Source organism: Labeo rohita, chromosome 22 (genome assembly GCF_022985175.1).
Source record: "Labeo rohita strain BAU-BD-2019 chromosome 22, IGBB_LRoh.1.0, whole genome shotgun sequence".
Taxonomy (NCBI): Eukaryota; Metazoa; Chordata; class Actinopteri; order Cypriniformes; family Cyprinidae; genus Labeo; species Labeo rohita.
Window position 1 is genome coordinate 51881529 of NC_066890.1, and position 21206 is coordinate 51902734.

Sequence of the window (21206 nt, forward strand, 5' to 3'; positions counted from 1 at the left end):
AAGTATATTGTAGTGATTCAGTTTTGAAGTTGTTTTATCTATTAAAAAATTGCAGTGGAGCATGGACAACAAATTTCTGTGCTCCAGGAGTGCATTGTGAAGAAGCAACTATGATCACAAGTTTCGCTGTTACCAATAGAGTTGCGACCAGTTAACTAACAATGCTTTTGGAAAACACACACCACAATGTTTCTGTGTGCTGTGTAATGTGTGTTTGTGTACATATGTGTGCATTAATGAAGACTGCACATTATATAGAACGGTGACTAAACTACCTGTAAGTTAAATGGTTTTATACTACAAGGCTGTTGAATGCTGTAATCGGATTGGTTGACAAACATCCCAGCTAACAATTTTTGGTTTCTAGAACATTCTGCAAACATTTATTGCTAGTTCCCAAAACATTTCCAGAACTCACATCCTAACGTTCTCTTTTGGTTAGCCAGGAATGATTTCTAAACTTAAAAAAAGTTTGGAAATTAACCCTTTCACGCGTACGATCACACCAGTGTGATCATTCTTGGCTGGTCCCTGGAGCGTACGATCACACCGGTGTGATTCGAACGTTCAGCGCGTCACGTGATCAACTGCTGAATTCAAATCTGCTTTGGCGCTTTGAGCCAGATCAGACGCACTGAGCGCTTATCATATTATCGCAACTATTCCGTGTTTTCAACCATATAATGCTTATTTTAGGTTCCAGACATTTACATACACATACATCCTAGTAAAACGATGCATTTATAGTTAGCAAACTACACGCCGATGTCTATGGCAGCGGCAATAATGAGCCTTACAAATGTTATCTGACGACATGATTTATTTATATCATATACACATTGTGTAGGTAACTATAATGTTCACTCTGCTCTTCTCCAAGCTCACCAGAGACTTACTTTAATATTTTTAGGAGGAGAGGATGAATTTGCGTTTTGTAAATCCCACAGCTCGGATTCAGCGCGAACTAAAATGGCGGCGCCCATCACTCAGCATAGATCAACTAATACGCTCATTATAAAAGTGTTTAAACCTCCAAATACATTCACGTGCACATATTTCAGAATCGGAATATCAGATATTTCATAATACAGTGAGCACGTTCGTGAATATTAATAATACAAAGGGAAAAACCACGTAAAAGTGATACATGTGTCATACAGCGCTATTGTGGCTGCGCTGTGTCACGACGCGTCGCCATGGAAACAATAAAGCTATACGTTCTAAATAACGGTCGCCTAAAAAAAACTCACTCTGGGGGCTCAGCTAGAATATTTTAAACTCACGTGCGAAAGGGTTAAAAAGCAAACACAGAAATACTAGAGGCAGCAGTAGTAGTCAAAACGTGAATTTATTAATAAGTGAAAACACCCATGGGCAAAAATATAAGACAAATTAAATTATACAGCATATTTTTCAATATTGCGTACAATTAAACTTGTTTAACAAGCATTTTAGAAATAAAAATATATCATTTAAAAGTAAAAATAATTTAATTCCAGTGTATTAAACCATTCTCTGTTATGTTTTTTTTTTTTTTTTCTTTTTCCAAAATAGTGTAGATTATAGTGCAGGTGTGTTTTGCGACCTCAGACCGCCGCCTTGCGTTTCACTCGTAGCTGAAGGGTGCCGTGACTGATTTCATAACCTGCCAATAAACAGACAGTACAGAGATTTGAGAGCATATTTTAATATTCAAATAAATTAGAATCAGTAATAAAACAAATAAAATTCGTTATAAAATGGCTAGTTCCAGTCCTCAATTCTGATTTGTCAGCAGCTGTTTTATATTCACGATAAAGCATGGCTATGACCGCTTCACCTGTGTGTTCATGCTGTGCAACACCCTTACCATCATAAAGAATAAAAATGCACTCTGATTTTATTTGATTCAGTGATCCATTCATAAAGACAGCCACTTGATTTGTGTCTAAATAAATCAGCCATTTTGAAAGACTTGTTTGGATGACTGATTAAATTAATCACTCATTAATCACTTATTAAGGGACTTGCTACCACCAACTGGTGGTTTTAGTGTCATATTTATTTATCCATGACAGGCCTAAACCCACCAAGGTACTAGCACAAAATCACACACACAAAAAAATATTGTTTAATTATTATTACCTTTTTTTTCCTGTCAATATTGCACACCCCTACCGCCTAATCCGACCCAGCACTAAACCTATAGCTTCAGTACAACTGTAAGCTCCAGTTGAGCAAATGTCTAACCCTACTCCACTATTAAACCTATCTTTAGTGATGCAATAATCTTCACCCTAACTTCCAGTCTGAGGCTGCTGTATGATTATGCAAATTATGTTTTGAAAACAAAACTGATGTTATCTGTTCACTATCATTACCAGCAGTGTTACATTAGTTTAATCTCTGAAATAAAATCTTCTTTTTGTTCTGCAGGTGTGTTTGGTGTTGATGCAGATGAAGTGAAGTCAGTGTCAGTGATGGAGGGAGATTCTGTCACTCTAAACCCTGATCTTACTGAAATACAGAAAATTATTCAGATGCAGTGGAGGTTTGGAGATCCAGTCATTGCTAAAATCGATGGAAATAAGATCTTATATCCTAATTACACTGACATATTCAGAGGCAGACTGCAGCTGACCCAGACTGGATCACTGACCATCAAGAATATGAGAACCAAACACACTGGAATTTATAAACTATCCATTGACCTCAGCACTGGGAGATTACAAAAGACATTCAGTGTTACTGTCTATGGTGAGGACACATTTATTTTTGAATAATTAGATTTTTTTATAAATTATTTATTAATTTATTTATTAATTAAGTTTTATTAAGTAAACTGAGTTTCAAAGTTAGCTTGCAGATATGGTTATATTGTATTTAACATTCCTACAGAATTGTAGTTTCACAATATCACAGTTGTGCTGTTATTCTGAATAACATCACAGCTTTAAATGGGCCGCAGGTGATTACATGAATGATATATAGAACTACAGCATGATGGTGACTGTGGTGTTTTCATATTGCAGTACTAGAAAAAAAAAGTAATATTGAGTGACATTTCACACACAATATGACCAGATATTTTTAGTTTAATTATAATAGTAATAGCAATAGTACTGAAATAATTCAAAGCAGAATCAGTTGGTATATAAAATTAGGAATTGCATTCTTCCTCAAAAAACACAAGTGACAAGTGCAGTGATCTGAACAAATAAATGTTTTTATATTATTAATTGAAATAACTCATCATGGCCAATTAAATTAGTCAATTACATGCAAATGTTTTACAGACTGATTACTTGTATTAATCTGCATATGCTTTATGTAGTAACCATACAATTATCTCAGCGACTGTAAAACTTGATAGTGCCAGTAATGTGTTAATTGTTTAATCTCTGTCTGTGAATCTGATTCAGAGACTCCATCTGTTATTGATGCTGGTGAAGCTGAAGTAAAGATCATGTCAATGGAGGAGGGAAAATCTGTCATTCTTCAGACTGATGTTACTGAACTAAGTGGAGATGAGCTGATAGTGTGGAGGTTTGGAGATGAAGGAAAACTCATAGCTAAAGCTGACATAGAGATTAAGAACTCAACATTATATGGTACAACTGATGAGAGATTCAAAGACAGACTGCAATTGAATCATCAGACTGGATCTCTGACTATCACAAACACCAGAACCACAGACTCTGGACTTTATAAACTACAGATCAGCAGCAGCAGCAGCAAGCAGACCTTATACAAGAAATTCACTCTTATTGTTACTGTCAGAGTATTCACTGGTGAGTAACTTTTGAAGTAATGACTGTTTATCAGCCAGATTATGTGGCATTAAAGAAATCAAACTTTCCTTTAAAACAAACTCATATTTTATATATTGTAGTGCTGATGTTTCTAGTGTTTGTTATCGATCCGACACACATTCACACTAATGACGGTCTCTCTTTATTATTGCAGAACCCGGTCTTTCTTCGGGTGCTAAAGCAGGGATAGTTTTTGCTGTCCTGCTGGTGGCTGCGGCTGCGACTGCAGCTGTGGTTGCTATGATTTACTATTGCCGCAAGATTGCTGAAATGCGTGAGTATTACAGCCGATACAGCAAGAGAAAGATGAGTTTTATTGTGTGATATTATAGTATAAATGTAGAATATGGTTTTCATACTCATTATTTCTACTTTTTTTTTTTTTTTTTTTTTTTTTTTTTTTTTTAAATCCACTTGTGACTGATTTAGTGTCATCTCATGTTTACACACTCCAAATGGCAAGCCATTTTAGCTTAAGTTATTCCCAGTGTTAATCATCATTATTGCATTATAACCAGTACCAATTCAATTAGTGAGTTCTACAGTTAAATTATTACTAATGACAATGCCAATTAGAGAGCTCTTTAAATGGAATTCGTACTAGTAAAAACTGAATTAGAGAGCTGTCTAATTGAATTAAAGAGCTCTCTAATTCAGTTGTTACTTGTAAAAATGCAATTGGGGTATTGCTAGAGTATATGGTTGATAGTGTGTTGTGGGTGATTACAGATATCCCCACCTCTGTTAATAACAGAATATCAACATTGTTTTTAAAACTGATCCAGTTTCAGTGCTGTGATATTATTGTATTTCTTTCTAATTTTAGGAAATTCAAAAGTGTTTGTTGCTCTTAAAGGAGAAGTCCACTTCCAGAACAAAACTTTACAGATAATGTACTCACCCCCTTATCATCCAAGATGTTCATGTCTTTCTTTCTTCAGTCGAAAAGAAATTGTGTTTTTTGAGGAAAAAAAATCAGCAATTTTCTCCATTTAATGGACTGATATGGTGCTCCAAATTTGAACTTCCAAAATGCAGTTTAAATGAGGCTTCAAACGATCCTAAATGTGGTTGTAAATGATTCCAGCTGAGAAAGAAGGGTCTTATGTAGCAAAACGGTCGGTTATTTTCATAAAAATAAATACTTAATCTCAAACGCTCGTCTCGTCTTGCTCTCCCTGAACTCTGTGTATTTTGGTTCAAGACAGTTAGGGTATGTCGAAAAACTCCAATCGTATTTTCTCCCTCAACTTCAAAAATAATTTCAAAATCATAGATAAGACCCTTCTTCCTCGGGTGGGAGCATTTATAGCTGCATTTGGGATCATTTGAAGCCGCATTTAAACTATATTTTTGAAGTTCAAACTCGGAGCACCATAGAAGTCCACTATATGGAAAAAAAAATGTGAAAAAAAATGAAATGTTTTCTTCAAAAAACATGAATTCTTTACGACTGAAGAAAGAAAGACATGAACATCTTGGGTGACAAGGGGTGAGTACATTATCTGTAAATTTTGGTTCTGGAAGTGGACTTCTCCTTTAAACTTGCACCATCTAAGTAGCCTTTGTAATTTTAATAGAATTGCATGTCTTCTTTAGTGATACAAGCTCAGAAACATTTATAACCTGTTGAAATTATGTTGTGTATTGACTTGGTGCCATGATGGATATTAAAAAGTAATTTATTTTTCATTTTAAACAGTATAGATGATTACTTAATGGTCATGCAATATTTGTGATCACAGCTGTGTATGTCAGACTATAAATTCCCCAAAACTATGCATGGGGGCTTGCTTTGGTGTTGCCACCCCTCACAGACCTCATGCCACCCCTTTGCCACCCTAAAAATTATTTTCTAGATCCGCTCCTGTCTGTAATTCGGTTAGAGAGCTCTCTAATTTAATTGTTACTAGTAAAAATTGCATAACATACAGTTGCAATCAAAATTATTCAACCCCCCAGAGACTGCAGTACTTTACAAATACAAGCTTTTCTAAAGATCCAAGACTTTATAAAAATTGCATCTACAACAGTTTAATGGCATATTAAAAGTTATAATGTCAATATAGAATGTAATGTTTTTGAGTTAGAGGATTTTTTAATATCACAGCTATGCCATAATTATTCAACCCCTGTTCAACATTGCTGTTTTAAGTCACTTATTTTTTTATGGTAGGGAACATAATTGTCTTAAAACACAATTAAGCCTTTATAAATTTTATTAAAAAAACAGAATTAGCTTGGGGTGTGACACATACATACGGTTAGCCCAGGTGTGTGCTGAAGTTGAGTTGCTAATATGACACAGTCAACAGAGCTCTCACAAAAACTATAGAGAAGAAACTGTCTTATTTTATTAGAAAGTCTAAGGCTACATTAAGATTTCCAAGACATTAAAAGTTTGTAGAGATGCAGCTGGCAGCCTTATTCCTTAGTTTGAAGTGTGTTGTACCAGAAAACCTTTTAGGGAGTTGAACAAAAGAAGCGCAATATCATAAAATGTTTGATCAGAGCAACTGAGAAAAACCTGCAATGTACAGCCAAAGACTTGCAATACGACCCGATGAAACGAGGAAAAACCTTTCAAAGCAGTGTATGAAAAGAACACTAGACAAGTATGGCCTTCATGTTGGGGCATCTTGCTGAATACCACTCTTGACCAAAAAGAACAAAAAGGCCGATCTGAACATGCTAAAATTCATTTGGATAGACCTGTGGAGTTCTGGAATGGAATAAAAGAATGTTTTATTGAGTTTGTGACCAAACTAGAACTATTTGGACCTGTGGATCAGCGGTATGTCTGGAGCAAAAAAAAGACAAAACTTATAAGCAGAAAAACACCATCTCCATCGTCAAACATGGAGGTGGATCAGTTCTGTTATGGGGTTGTTTTACTGTAGCAGGAAGTGGAAAACATGACCGTATGAAGGACATCCTGGATTCTTTGAAGTATCAGGCCATTTTGGCAAGAATTGTGATGCTTTTGGTGCAATGACTGAAGCTGATGATCAGTGGACTTTCCTGCAGGACAGCCATCCTAAAGTATACATCAAAATCTACTAATGCTTGGTTCAGGAATCAGTCATAGAATGTTCTTGAGTGGCCTGTTCAGTCCATATTTGGCTGAATTTGATTAAAGCAGTGGCAATGTGAAAACCAAAGATTATCAGTGATCTGAAAGCTTTTTCAGGCAAGGAATGGGCCAAGATTGCAGTAGAGAGGAGACAGAAGCTTCCAAACACTTTCAAGCAGCGATTATTGGTGGTTTTAAAGAATAAAAGATTCTGCACCAAATTTTACTTTTGGGGGTTGAATAATTTTGAAGATGAACGTTTAGAGCCAATTTGATTTTTTTTTTTTTTTTTTTCTTACATTACTTACTTACGTTCTCAGAATTATTCAAATGTGTAATGACAAACCTTCTCTAATAGTGTACTGACGCCTTTGTTGAATTGTTTTCACAGAATTTTGTTCTCTGGATCAAAATGTCTTGCGGGTCAAGGGGGTTGAATAATTTTGATTGCAACTGTATCTCTTTAACTTTAATTCGTACTAGTAAACTTTGAATTAGAGGGCACTTAAGTTAATTGTCACCAGTAAGAATTGTATTAGAGAGCTCTCTATTTAACCCTCATTATGATAATTGCACCTCATTCATAACATAGGTGACTCTCCCGATAGCCTTGTGGACAGTATGTCGATATATAATGCTGTTGCACTACAGGTGTCCTGGCTCATTGACCCTTCTGATCCGCACCCCTCCCCCCAATTCACTTATACTGTCCTGTTGAAATTAAAGCAAAAACACCAAAAATGAAACCTTAAAAACAACAAAATGGGAGACTAAACCTTGTGCAGTCAAACTGTTGTTAATGCTGAATAGCAGCGCTGAGGCTCCAATGACCTATTAACCCTTTAACACGTAGGATCACACCGGTGTGATTGCTCTTGGCTGGTCCCTGAAGCATACGATCAGAGCCTCTAGATGGCAAGCCTGCAACCATTAGCTGAAAAAGCATAACGGCTAAAGCTAACACTTCCGGTCTGGCAGTACCTGTAAAAGGAGACCAGAGGTCATTTTCTTTGAATTGATGTCAGTGGAAGAGAGGCTTCACTACAATGAGTAAACCGCTTTTTAGAGGAAACCGCTTATAATTTAATGAATCGACAGTCTTTCTGGTAATCTTCAACATGTTTTACACTAAACAATACTTTTGAATTGAACTATTTTTAGAGTTTACCAGAAAAAAAATGCTGTTTTATAAGAGATGTCACTAACTTTTTGTCGACAGGTGGGAATCAGCTTACGGCACTTTTCATTCATTCATATGGTATCCGTAAATGGGGATCTAAAGTATAATGATGTCAAGGCTGTAATGTGATTGGTTATTAAGGTGCACGTAATCCAAGTTAGCCATTACACTATCTCCAGTAGTAAGTAATACAGATCCTCTCATCTTCCTATAGTATTATAAAAGTGTTTAAACCTCCAAATACATTTACCTGCACATATTTCAGAATCAGAATATCAGATATTTCATAATGTAGTGAGTACATTTGTGAATATTAACCCTTTCACATGCGAGTTTAAAATATTTTAGCTGAGCCCACAGGGTTAGTTTAAATTATTATTATTATTTTTTTTTTTAAGTTTAAACACTTTTATAATGACCGCGTTGTTCTATACCGGGTGATAGGCGTCACCATGTTAGTTCATACTATATCTGAGCTGTGGGACTTACAGCCTGCAAATTCATCCTCTCCTCCCGAAAAACATTAAAGTCTCCACTGTACTGGAAGAAGAGCAGATAAAACTTTATAGTTACCTACACAATGTGTATATGATATTAATAAAACATGTCGTCAGATTATATTTGTAGGATCATTATTGCTGCTTCCATAGACATCGGCGTGTATTTTTACAAACTATAAATTTATGGTTTTGCTAGTACTAGTTAAATGTCTGGAACCTAAAATAAGCATTATATGGTTGAAAACACGGAATAGTTGTGATAATATGACAAAAGATCAGCGTGTCTGATCTGGCTCAGCGCCAGCCAAAGAGCAAATGCAGATTTGAATTCAGCAGTTGATCATGTGATGCACTCAACGTTTTAATCACATGGGTGTGATCACACACTTCAGGGACCAGCCAAGAATGATCACACTGGTGTGATCGTACACGTCAATCGGTTAATAATAACAAAGGAAAAATGATATAAAAGTGATACAGCGCTATTGTGGCTGCATTGTGTCACATGACAAACATGACACTTCGCCATAGAAACAATAAGGCTAGAATATTTTAAACTCAGGTATGAAAGGGTCAAGTAGCCTATTATATTGATTAAAATCATTCTAAAATTTTTATGCTTGACAGCATGGGTCATCAGACCCGGTGTCCCTGCAGAGTTTAGCTCCAACCCTAATCAAACACACCTGAACCAGCTAATCAAGGTCTTATAGGTATACTTGAAACTTCCAGGCAGGTGTGTTGAGGAAAGTTGGAGGTAACACCAGCCCTCCAGGAACAAGTTTGGTGACCCCTGCTCGACAGGGTCTTCAACTAAAATGCCTTGAGGTCCAGACAATTATATATAAAAAAAAACAATAGATGTTTTTTGCTATACCTGGGTATCTGCAGGATATTTAAGCTTAAATTCAAGCCTTTTAAATACTTTTTTTAAAGATCTGCACAAAAATAAATACATAAAATAACATGACTGTAAAAAGTATGATTTACATTTCAGATGCATTACTGCTCTGCGCTGCATTACAGTTCAGATGATGCTCTCATTACTGCATGCACAACTGCACCCAACTGCACAGCTGACCTTGATGTCCTTGATATAAATTTGATTTATTAGAAATTAGCATTTAGTATTTATTTATTTCATTATGTCAAAAGCCTTCACGGTCCACATGGATGCATCTTGCGGTCTGTATTCAGACCGGAGCCCACCAGTTGGCAACCCCTGGCTTAGGGTAATCTATGTACAAGTTATTTTTAAAGGTGAATTCACGCACAAAAAAAGATTTTGGGCTAGTAGTGTGATAATATCATAATTGTTGACACTGAGCTTTGCCAAAAAAAAAAAAGAAAACCCTTCTTATTAGTCCAAAAGCATTTATTGCATGATGAAGCCTATTAGAATGCAGTAAGAACGCCCCTATAATTCAAGTTATGAAGGCAAAAATATCCCTGTATGTGTATTTGTTTTTTTTTTTTTTAAGTTTATGACTCTTGTCTAGAGTAGTGTTTCTCAACGGGGGCGTTCAGAGAGCATCACGGGGCACTGGAGGTAATATTTTTAAAAGGGGGCGCTATTCTTGAGGGGACGTTTAGTTAAGACAAGTTTACAAAGATGTATGAGTTTAAACTTGCCAAAGAACGTGGTCTTCCACATCCTATCGCCGTCACTACTCTTTGCTCTTTGATGGATGCATCAAAGCGCACTTCTATTCATCACCTTGTCGGTAGCGCAAGCGTGTGGAATGCGTCAGAAATAAAACGCGACATACGTTTACTGTAGCGCTGATTATAATAGGATCTAGTGCTTTAACGCAACGTGTCGCGCCTTTTGTGCCCGGTCTAGTGTTAGCTGCTATTTTACACCGATACTCCCGCTTTTAGACTAGACAGCATATTATTTCCTTAGCATCGACTTTTTTTCAGTGTTCGCTTGACTTTGAGCGCAGCTGGCGAACTTCCCATCAAAACAATAGCAAGCATTTAGACACGATTAAGCATGAGATGCTTTTTCTTGTTTAGAAAAATTAGTATGAAAGCTTTTTGTTTGCTGATTGGCTTGAATGCCAAATTTATAAAGGGTTTATTCAAAGCCCACAAATATAAGTTTATATCCATGTCACTTTTTTGCTTCTTGGGAAAGAATTATTCCAGTCAAATCAAATATGTGATGAATGTCATGTGGCATTCAATGCAGTATGCAATATTTTAAAATAAAATGATGTATGGGCTAATGTGGGCTGTTATATTTGGGTACTTGCTTTTAAAATAGGCCTATATGTTATTAATAAAATACAGCCTATAATATACATACCATTAAAAAAGGTCAGTAACATTTATTAAAGGATTAATAAAAAAAGGTTGCATTTGTTTGTTTAAAAAATACAGTAAAAACAGTAAATCTACCATTTGGAAAAAAAAGCTCTCTATGTGTTTTCCTGTCATGCTAATCTTCATTACTCCAGCTTTCAGTTTCACATGATCTTTCAGAAATTGTTGCTTAAGAAACATTTCTTCTTATTATAGCTGACACATCACACTGACAAAAAAAGCAAGATTTAACAAATATATAAATCAGGACAGCGCTAAAATAGTCACTGTTTTGAGGAGCATATGTTTCCCATCTTTCTATAACCCCAAAATAAAATGAACAAATCACAGATTTTATCATTTTACAAAATGTCTCAACTTTTCTAGAATTAGGGTTTTACTTAGTTTTATTTAAAGTATTTGTAAGCAAACTTTTAATATAGTAAAGTATGGTTTGCATTTCTTCCATTTGCATGTGCAAATGTGGTAGGCTATTTACCCACCAAAAAAAAAAAAAAAAAAGTCCAGTATGTCAGAAAAAAGGAACTCAATATTTTCACAAAAAAACATGGTATTTTTCTAAAACTAAGGGATAAATATTATTAATTTTCTCTGAAAGCTAACTGAAAACATCTGAACATACAACAGCAGTAAAAAGGGTGTTCAAGAGTTCCAGGAATGGAAGAACAAATTAAAATCTCTTCTGTAAAAATGTCTCTGTGGATATGTTCTGAACAGGATTTTTTTTTTTTTTTTAGTCTTTTTAAATTTGGGGCAACAAGGTATATTAGCGTCTCAACAACACTGAAGCTGTAGCTAACATGCTTAAAAACTCTGTAAATGAATGTTATTACACTTATATTAAAATAATTTACTGTAAAAAGCACTTCTTTTTTGGTCCGTTCAATTCATCCTTGAATTAAAGTAATGTCTTAAAAATCGTAATGAGCCCATACATTTGAATTACTGTACATATAATAACAGCCCTCATTATAAAGACCAATTAATAATCAACTTTAATATTTATTGTGGACAATTAGACTGTTTTATTTGATGGGGGGCAGTGAGGATAATAGGTAGGGGGGGCGCTGGCCCAAAAACGGTTGAGAACCACTGGTCTAGAGAATGGCATTTTGCATATGTCATTTTGTGATTGGGTGTTGATGCAAAAACCCATGTTATCAGATGGTCGTCCTGGCAGCTGCCCCTGTGGGGTATTAGTTGCTTTCGGGGGTTGTCTCCAGAACTCCAACATATAGCTGGCTTGTTGGTTTTAAAAATTATTTGTTAAATGTAACAAATAACTGTGTCTGATTGGTCCAGATGCTACACGGTTGAGTCTAAAATTTCAAGGGCAAGTAAAATGTAATGTCCTGATGTATCGCACTCAGAACTTAATATTTTTTCTTTAAATCAATTTTTCAAAATGCAAACCCCAGCAGAATGAGTGGTGCCATGAGATAACCATAAATCTAGTCCCCACTGCGACCTCCAAAAATGTGCATCTTGAGTATAAGAATGGCATTCTTGTAAGAAACGGAAGTCTTATTAAATTGCTTCAAGTACAAAAAATGGCTTTCCTCTTAACAATGTTATGTAACCCTCTACAATTAAGAGAAACTATGGAGAAAGACATAAAACAGAGACCTATAGAAAACATAAAAAAACCTTTAAGCCAGAAGACTTCTATAAAAAGTTATAGCAAATCTTAAACTATTGCAGCAAGTGTGTACAGGGATGAGAACAGCAATCCCTTTGTAATGCACAGTGTTTTTTTTTTTTTTTTTTTTACACACCTTATTTCCTCTTATAAATGTACAAATCAAAACATTTGGACTGGAGTGTTAGTCTCATTCAAGTTATTAGTCTCATAAAATTAGTGTGTTCTACCTATTAGATGGTGTTTTTTTTTTTTTTTTTTTTTTTTTTTTTTTTTTTTTAAATGTCTACACCTACCCCAACCCTAAACTTAGTCCTTACTATAATACAAAATCAGTATTATTGTTGTACAGTGTGACAAAAATAACGTTAGATTGATGTGCGCATGCCTAGTAGCCAGAGCTGTGTCCCTTCTAGCCTTTACCGTCCCTGTATGTGTATGTGTATGTGTATGTGTATGTGTATGTGTATGTGTATGTGTATGTGTATGTGTATGTGTATGTGTATGTGTATGTGTATGTGTATGTGTATGTGTATGTGTGTATGTATGTGTGTATGTATGTATGTGTACTTATGTGCTTTTGTGTGATTTAATGCAAAAATGTCACAGATGACTCATCAGATGACTAATATTTACACTTACAACAATGCTGTAATTGTTGCAGATCAATAATATAAAGTAATGCAGATGATGAAGAGAGATTATTAGAAGCACATGAAGAATTACACACAATCTTCTCAGTGTTCTGACATGTTTAACTGTTTGTTTACTTATAATCCTCTCATCTCTTTTTTTCTATGTGCTGCTGTGACCAGAAAAACTCTCTAAACAACTGGGTAAGTACAACCACTGCTACAGAGAGAAAAAAGCTTTATTGTGCTGCAGTAGAAACTGGTTAATAAATCTTTGTTTAAAATGTTGCATATTACAGAAACTACATTAAGATCTGTGTTTGATTGTCTGTATGTTCTGTATGTGTATCGAGGCGGAAGCGGAGTTAGGATCCATACGCAGTAGTTTATAAGAATCCACAGCAAACAAGTCCAAACCAGTAGGCAGATTTCGTAAACACGAGGCAGGCAAAGTTTGTACACTGAAAGGCAGACTAATACATGAACAATACATGTTTTGGAAAGTGTTGTTTATTGTTTATTCACTTTAATGATGACCAAGTAATATTTACACATACAGTGCTGCATGAAAGTTTGTGAACCCTTTAGAATTTTCTATATTTCTGCATAAATATAACGTATTAATATAGTATAAATATTAAGATTTCCTTAAGTCCTTAAAGTTGACAAAGAGAATCCAATCAAACAAATATGACAAAAATATATACTTTGTCATTTAGTTATTGAGACCATTAAATGATCCACTGTTAAATATTTGCAAGGTGCAAAAGTGAATCTTAGCTTTCAGTATCTGTTGTGACCCTTTTTTAAAGCAGTAACTACAGGTAACATTTTTTGTAACTGCTGATCAATCCTGCACAATGACTTGTAGGAATTTTAGCCCATTCTTTAGTACAGAAACACTTGAACCCTGTGATGTTGGTGAGTTTCCTCCTATGAACTGCTTGCTTCAGATCCTTTCACAACATTTTTATTGTATTAAGGTCCGGACTTTGACTCGGCCGTTCCAAAACATTACCTTTGTTCTTAACCATTTTTTGGTAGAATGACTTGTGTGCTTGGGGTCATTGTCTTGCTGCATGACCCACTTTCTCTTTAGATTTTAGTTCATGGACAGATGTCCTGACATTTTCCTTTAGAATTTGTTGGTATAATTCAGAATTTATTTGTTGTCCTGGCCATGATGAAGCAAAGCAGGCCCAAACCATGATACTACCACTACCATGTTTTACAGATGAGATAAGGTTCTTTTGCTGGAATGCAGTGTTTTTCTTTCTTTAAACATAACACTTCTATAACATTCTAAATAACATTTTATTTTATTTATTTATTTATTGTGAGAGTTGTCGCTTTTTCCTTGCAACCGTGCCATGCACACCATGGTTGTTCATTGTTCTCCTGATGATGGAATCATGAACTTGTAACCAATGTGAAAAAAGGCCTTTAGTTGCTTAGAAGTTACCCTTGGGCTCTTTGCAACCTCACAAACTATTATACATCTTGCTTTGGAGTGATGTATAATAGTTTTCCAGCCTGATAAGCAACAACAACTATTTTTCTGAGGTCCTCAGAGATCTTCTTTGTTTGTGCTATGATTCACTGTCACAAACATGATCAGACTTTAATAGATCCCTGTTCTTTAAATAAAACAGGGCATGAACTGACACCTGATTGTCATTCTATACTAAAAACACTTCTGAACAGACTCTAATTTCACCTTTAAATTAACTGCTAATCCTAGAGATTCACATACTTTTGCATGTGTTACTTTTAACACTGGATCGTTTTTTATAATAAATAAATGACAAACTATATTTTATATTAGACAGTATATTTTCATCTCATTTGTTTGATTGGGTTCTTTTTGTCAACTTTCAGAACTTTTCGGTCCTGGAGTGCCGATGTACTGCAGAGTTTAGCTCCAACCCTAAAAAAAAAAAAAAAAAAAAGAAAAATCACCTGCCTGTAGCCCTAGTAATCCTGAAGACAGTGAGTAGCTTGTTCAGATGTGTTTGATTAGAGATGGAGCTAAACTCTGTAGGTCATCAGCACTCCAGGACACTATGTTGCCTACCCCTGTTCTAAAGAGTTCACAAATTTTTAAGTAGCACTGTACAACATTACTGTAATTGTCACTGATCATTAATAAAAACCTCAACAGATGATGAAGTGATGATTAGAAGCACATGAAGAATCACACAGTATCTCAGTGTTTCTGTCATGTTCAACTATTCGTTCAACTATTCATTCACCTATAATCTCATTTCTGTTTCTATGTGCTGCTGTTACATGAAGCGGAGCTCTCTAAACAACTTAAGAAATTGTGTAAGTATTACAGCTGATGCAATGAGAGAAAAATTAGCTTTACTGTGCCACAGAACAGTTTAAATGTATAATTTTGTATAATAGTTGTATAATAGTTTTTTATAGTCCGTATTTTATAGTTTTTGTTTACCTCAAGTTCTGCTTGCTGACTGAATCCCATACAACATGTGATATTCAATATGACTGTAATTGTTACTAATCATTAATAAAATGTCATTCAGATGATAAAGTCATTATTAGAAGCACCTTAAGAATCACAGTATTTTCTCTGTTTGTGTCATGTTCACTTATAATCTCCTCATTTCTGTTTATATGTGCTGCTGTGACTGAAGTGGAGTTCTTTAAGGATTTGCGTAAGTATTGCAGCTGATGCAGTGAGAGAAAAATTAGCTTGGTACAGCAGAGATTAGATGTATAATAGGGATGCAACAATACAGGTAGCCCACAGTTCAATATGTACCTCGGTTTTTAACCACGGTTTTCGGTTCGGTTCGGTTCTGATATCTTGCCACTTCAGTGTGTGTTTTTTTTTTGTTTTTTTTTCGCAACAATTTAACAAAATATTCCCATAAACACTGGAAAAAGTGTGGTTTAGTATAATTTGCTTAATTTTTCTTTTGAGAGGTATAATTTTTTTCGATTTTCTTTATGCAAAATAGAATGGGTTTCATTCATACTGGATGCCAGAGGGCGCCCTTGTGCAGAAAATCCACAGACCCATCAAAGAAGTATCACTGATGACATTCCGTTCCAGCTTCGCTGATATGGATAAAAGCATCACTATTGCTGTGTAACTGAATAAAAACAAGATAAAACATTAAACGTTTTGAATGATGAAATGTAAGGACAATAAGCACTAGTCTGCCATAATATATGGTTTATCTGTGTTCTTCAAGCTATCTAGTGTATTTTCATAAGCCATTGCTAATCGACATACATAGAATATGAGTATAGAATATATTGTCTGCCTCATTCTGCGATGAGAATCCACATCAGATCACATAAGGAAGTTATTTCAAACACTCGACTGATGTTGTGAATTAAAAACAAGTTATAATGTTTTTTAGAACTTTGTTGGATAACAGGTTTAGAAAGGCTAATCACTGCATTTCATTAAAACAGAAGATGCTCTGCGTGTGTTGCTTTTTCGGATATAAGCGGGGAAACGTTTCCTTATTTCAGCACGTGAAATCACGGGCACACACGGCAAATTAAACAAGGAAGAGAAATAAAACAAGGAAGTTATTTAAATGCAACCCCCCCCAAAAAAACCGCAATTCACAAGCGCATATTGAACCGTGGATGTCGTACCAAATGGTTTGATTAATTTACCTCAAGTTCTGCTTGCACTTGATTTAAGTTTGATTGTACAGTATTGAGCTGCATGACATTAATATACTGATGACTAAATCACATAGAACATGTGATATTCAACATTATTGTAATTATTAGTGACCATTTATAAAACATCATTCAGATGATGAAGTGATTATTAGAAGCACATGAAGAATCACACAGTATTTTCTCAGTATTTGTCATGTTCATCTGTTCACTCACTTATCCCCTCATTTCTGTTTCTATGTGCCGCTGTGACATGAAGCGAAGACCTCTAAACAATTTAAGAATTTATGTAAGTATTACAGCTGATACAGGGAGAGCAATTTTGCATTATTGTGGAACAATAATTTAAACTCTTGTTTATATATATATTAATATTTATCATTTTTACTACACGTTCTGCTTGTTTGATTTAGCACTTAACTGTAAAAAAAAATAAAAAATTCTATGAAACTTTTACTATTTCTTAATCCCTCCTTGTTCCCTTGTACTATTCTGAACAATGTCTGAAACATTGTGTTACTAACATTTCTTCATGTACATTGCCTCTTTATGATAAATTACTTTTTGCATTCCTCATTTGTACATTCCTCTGGATAAGTGTTTGCTAAATTAATAATTGTGTAAATGTAAATTAATGATTAATGAAATGTGTGATTATCCAGTATCAAGCTGCTTGACATTAATGTATAGTACTGATGACTCAGAAGTCACCTACAGAATGTGATATACAACTGTGGCACCGTTCATTGATAAGGGAAGAAGGAGGTGGGAAGGTGGCCACAACATTACTGTAATTGGTATTGTTCAGTAATAAAGTAATGCAGATGATGAAGTGATTATTATAAGCACATGAGGAGTCACACGATAGATTCTCATTATTTCTGTTCATTCACTCATAATCTCCTTATTTCTGTTTTATGTGCTGCTGTGACTAAAGTGGAGTCCATTGAACAACTCTGTAAGTATTGTCAGAAAAAGATTTTTATTGTTTGAAAGTTGAGCTTAAAACATCATAGATGTGACACATTAGTGAACTAATGTTTAAAATATATAAATTAACCAGTAAATTTTATAAGTATTGTTGGTGACACTTTACCGTAGTCCCATTAGTTAATGTTAAGTAATGCATTTACAAACATTAACAATGAGTAAGACATTTGCTGCAGTGTTTTTTAGATTTAACATTGGCTAATAATTAGCTCTTCAATGTTAGCTCATGTAAGTGCAGGTCCATTTAATAATATTACAGGTCTCTCAAGTTTTATTAAAAGTTCAGAGTGTGATTACATCTATGAGGAGAATTCTCCCAAGTTTTTGCTAGCAGTTCAGTTTTGCCTGTTGTTTATCATTTATTTAATATAACTGCCAAACTATTCCTAGTTTTGGTTTTGTTCAGACCCATCATGGAGAACACTTTTTCTGCATCTGCATTTGAGTGGAGAAGTCACAGTGCAACATTCGTAAACTGCTTGACATACATGCTCAGGGCAAGTTCTGCAGTCTGTACATTGAGCACTGCTGTTGGCTTGTTTGGGGCCGAAATTCTTTTTATTTCTTTTTATTTCTTATTATTTTTGAAATATAAAATAATTTATTTTGGATGAATTTGTCTGTATTTTTATTAGATTTGCCAATTGTTATGACATCTCTAGTACTTTCCTTTCGTTTCAGGTAGCCAAAGCTAAGTTAAAGTTTCTGTTTGCAAAGAGTATTTGTCTACATCAGTAATTTGTCACAAATTTGGCTATATTCCTGAACATCAGCTCTTACTATCTTTGATCACAGACAAGTCATTTCGTCCAGGAATCGTAAAATCATAATCATAAAATAATCGGATCTTATTCTTCCAACTTAACCATTCATGTGTGTGCACATCCATGCTTGCCTAGAACGAACTTGTAGCGACGCAACGCAACAAAAAGCTATTCAACCCATTATAATCAGTGATGCTGTCTATGCTGGATGTGGTGCGGCATGACAAATCTCACTGCAGTCAGGCCAGCCTCCACGTAGAAAAAGACGGTCATTCTAGCCGCCACTTTATTTTGTGGTGTGCGCATATACTATGCGTTACGGTAATAGCGTGCAAAAACCTACATCAGAGGAAAAAAGATCTTTGGCTTTTCATTTATTGAACCAGTTACTCTGTCAGTATTGAAATGAACAAATTAATAAATGAAAATAAATAAAAAAAAATGTTTAAAAAATAGTCTAATAACAAATGTTGCTTAAATGTTGAGTAATATTCAGTGTAGAATTTCCAAATAATATGAAAATAACTGATGAGAAATTACAAAATAAAAGCCTTTCATAAACGTGCAAATAACCATTTTTATATGTAAATTCACATTGTTATAAAAAAAATAATAATAAAAAAATCCCCGTTTCCACAAAAATGTTTCTCTTTAAATTAACAGTACACCACTCCAGAATGGCATTCCCCCAATGTCAGGACTGTTTGATGTCCCATTACAAAATAAAAGTCCTCCAAAAACTCATATAACCAGTTTTGTCAATGAATTTGGATAGCTCTAAAAAGAAACTTCCTGTTTCCACAGAACAATTTCAATTCCAGATTAACAGCCCACCACCCCCTGTGTGTCCCTCAGCCAGTTTCATGACTATCTGATGTAGAAGTACACTATAAAAACCCTTCAAAAAACAAATATATAACCAGTTTTGTCTTTGATTTTGGATAGCTCTAAAAAAGAAACTTACTGTTTGCACAGACCAGTTTCAATTCATATTTACAGTCCACAACCCCAGGGTGTCACTCATCCAGTTTTAGGACTGTCTGATGTAGCATTACTTAATAAAAGCTTTCCAAAAACTCATATATTACCAGTTTTGTCTTTCATTTTGGATAGCTCTGAACAAGAAACTTCCTGTTTGCACAGACCAGTTTCAATTCAGACTGACAGTCCACCACTCCAGTAGTGTCATTCAGCCAGTTTCAGGACAATCTGATGTAGCATTTTCATAATAAAAGCACTGTATTAACGGTTTTGTCTGATTTTTGTATAGCTCTAAAAAAAGAAACTCCCTGTTTGCACAGACCAGTTTCAATTCAGATTGACAGTATGGGTGTTACCAGTTTCAGGACTGTCTGATGCAGCATTACACAAAAGCCAAAAACTAACATTCTGCCTGTTCTGCCTGTAATTTTGAATAGTTCTAAATGTTTTAACTTAGTTTTAATTTAGTTTAATTTAGTACCTCAGTTTTAATTTAGACTGACAGTCCACTACCCTAGGGTGTCACAGTTTCAGGACTGGCTGGCCAAAAATTCATACATGACCAGTTTTGTCTTTAATTTAGAATAGCTCTAAATAACTGTCAATCTGAATTAAAATTGTTCTGTGGAAACATGGTGTTTCCTTCTTAGAGCTTTCCAAAATCAAAGTGGTTTTTGCACGCTATTACCGTAACGTGTAGTATATGCGCGCACCACAAAATAAAGTGGCCGCAGTCAAATAGGACCGTAAACGAATGATGCCTCGTTCTATTTATGACTTACTGACACAAAGTTCAAATGAATTGCAACGATCGCTTTGTAGACAACCTCACCCCTTATTTACACTGCTCACGTCCGCGGCTCTGTTGCCAACTATCAGCAGAAGCGTTTCAGAAGCGAAGTGATTTGCGAGACCACGTAAAAACAAACCACAAATCAAATAAATAAATAAAATAAATATCTTATAATATAAGCAAACAAAGCCTTTCCATTTTAGAGGCAACCATTTTATTCATTATCCAAACAAAGATCTTGCATACATGCAGCATAACATTCAGTTTTATTTATTGGTATTATTTCTGAATAATGCGGTTTGTGCTTATTGCCGTATTGAATATAAGACGAATTTTTTTCATTTTTTTTTTTTTTTTTTTTTTCTTTTTTTGGAAGTACATCTGAAAAAAACGCGGCCGTCTTATATTCAGTGTCTAGACTTTGACGTCAATAATACACCCACAACAATAGGTGGCGCCAAATACACGTAAAACGAGTGTGCCAAGAACTTTAATGTGTGTGTGGTTAAAACACTACTATTGAAAACAAAAGAAAAAGCGACATGAGTCACAGAACTGAGAAACGCTGATGTATTTAATCAAATGTCATATCTCCCTAAATTCAAATTTTTTATCTCATAAACCGATCTAAAGCTGATGACGCGCCTCCCGACATGCAGCGTTATGCTGACGCTTTTGGGCGCGGGTAAAACAATTATAATGCTGAAGGTGAGGTACAATTCCTATTTCTTCATTAAATAACTTATAAAGTAATTTGAAAACCTTATGTGAGCCATAATTTCACAAACACCATGAGTGAGTGGCCGCGAACTCTCTCTCTTTCTCTCTCGAAAGTACGCTAATGGCTTCCAGTCACCACATCGCGTCTG

General features: G+C 35.0%; 1 protein-coding gene across 3 annotated transcripts in view; it reads left to right on the top strand.

The window, feature by feature from the left end:
* Positions 1-21206, top strand: part of LOC127154102 (uncharacterized) — a 105490-nt gene that overhangs the window by 14359 nt on the left and 69925 nt on the right. For all 3 annotated transcript variants that reach the window (XM_051095504.1, XM_051095505.1, XM_051095506.1), the window contains exons 2-9: positions 2416-2736; positions 3402-3770; positions 3946-4065; positions 13327-13347; positions 15439-15468; positions 15801-15821; positions 17069-17098; positions 17747-17767. In XM_051095504.1, the coding sequence (XP_050951461.1) occupies positions 2416-2736; positions 3402-3770; positions 3946-4065; positions 13327-13347; positions 15439-15468; positions 15801-15821; positions 17069-17098; positions 17747-17767 (933 nt within the window). The remainder of the gene's footprint in view (positions 1-2415; positions 2737-3401; positions 3771-3945; positions 4066-13326; positions 13348-15438; positions 15469-15800; positions 15822-17068; positions 17099-17746; positions 17768-21206) is intronic.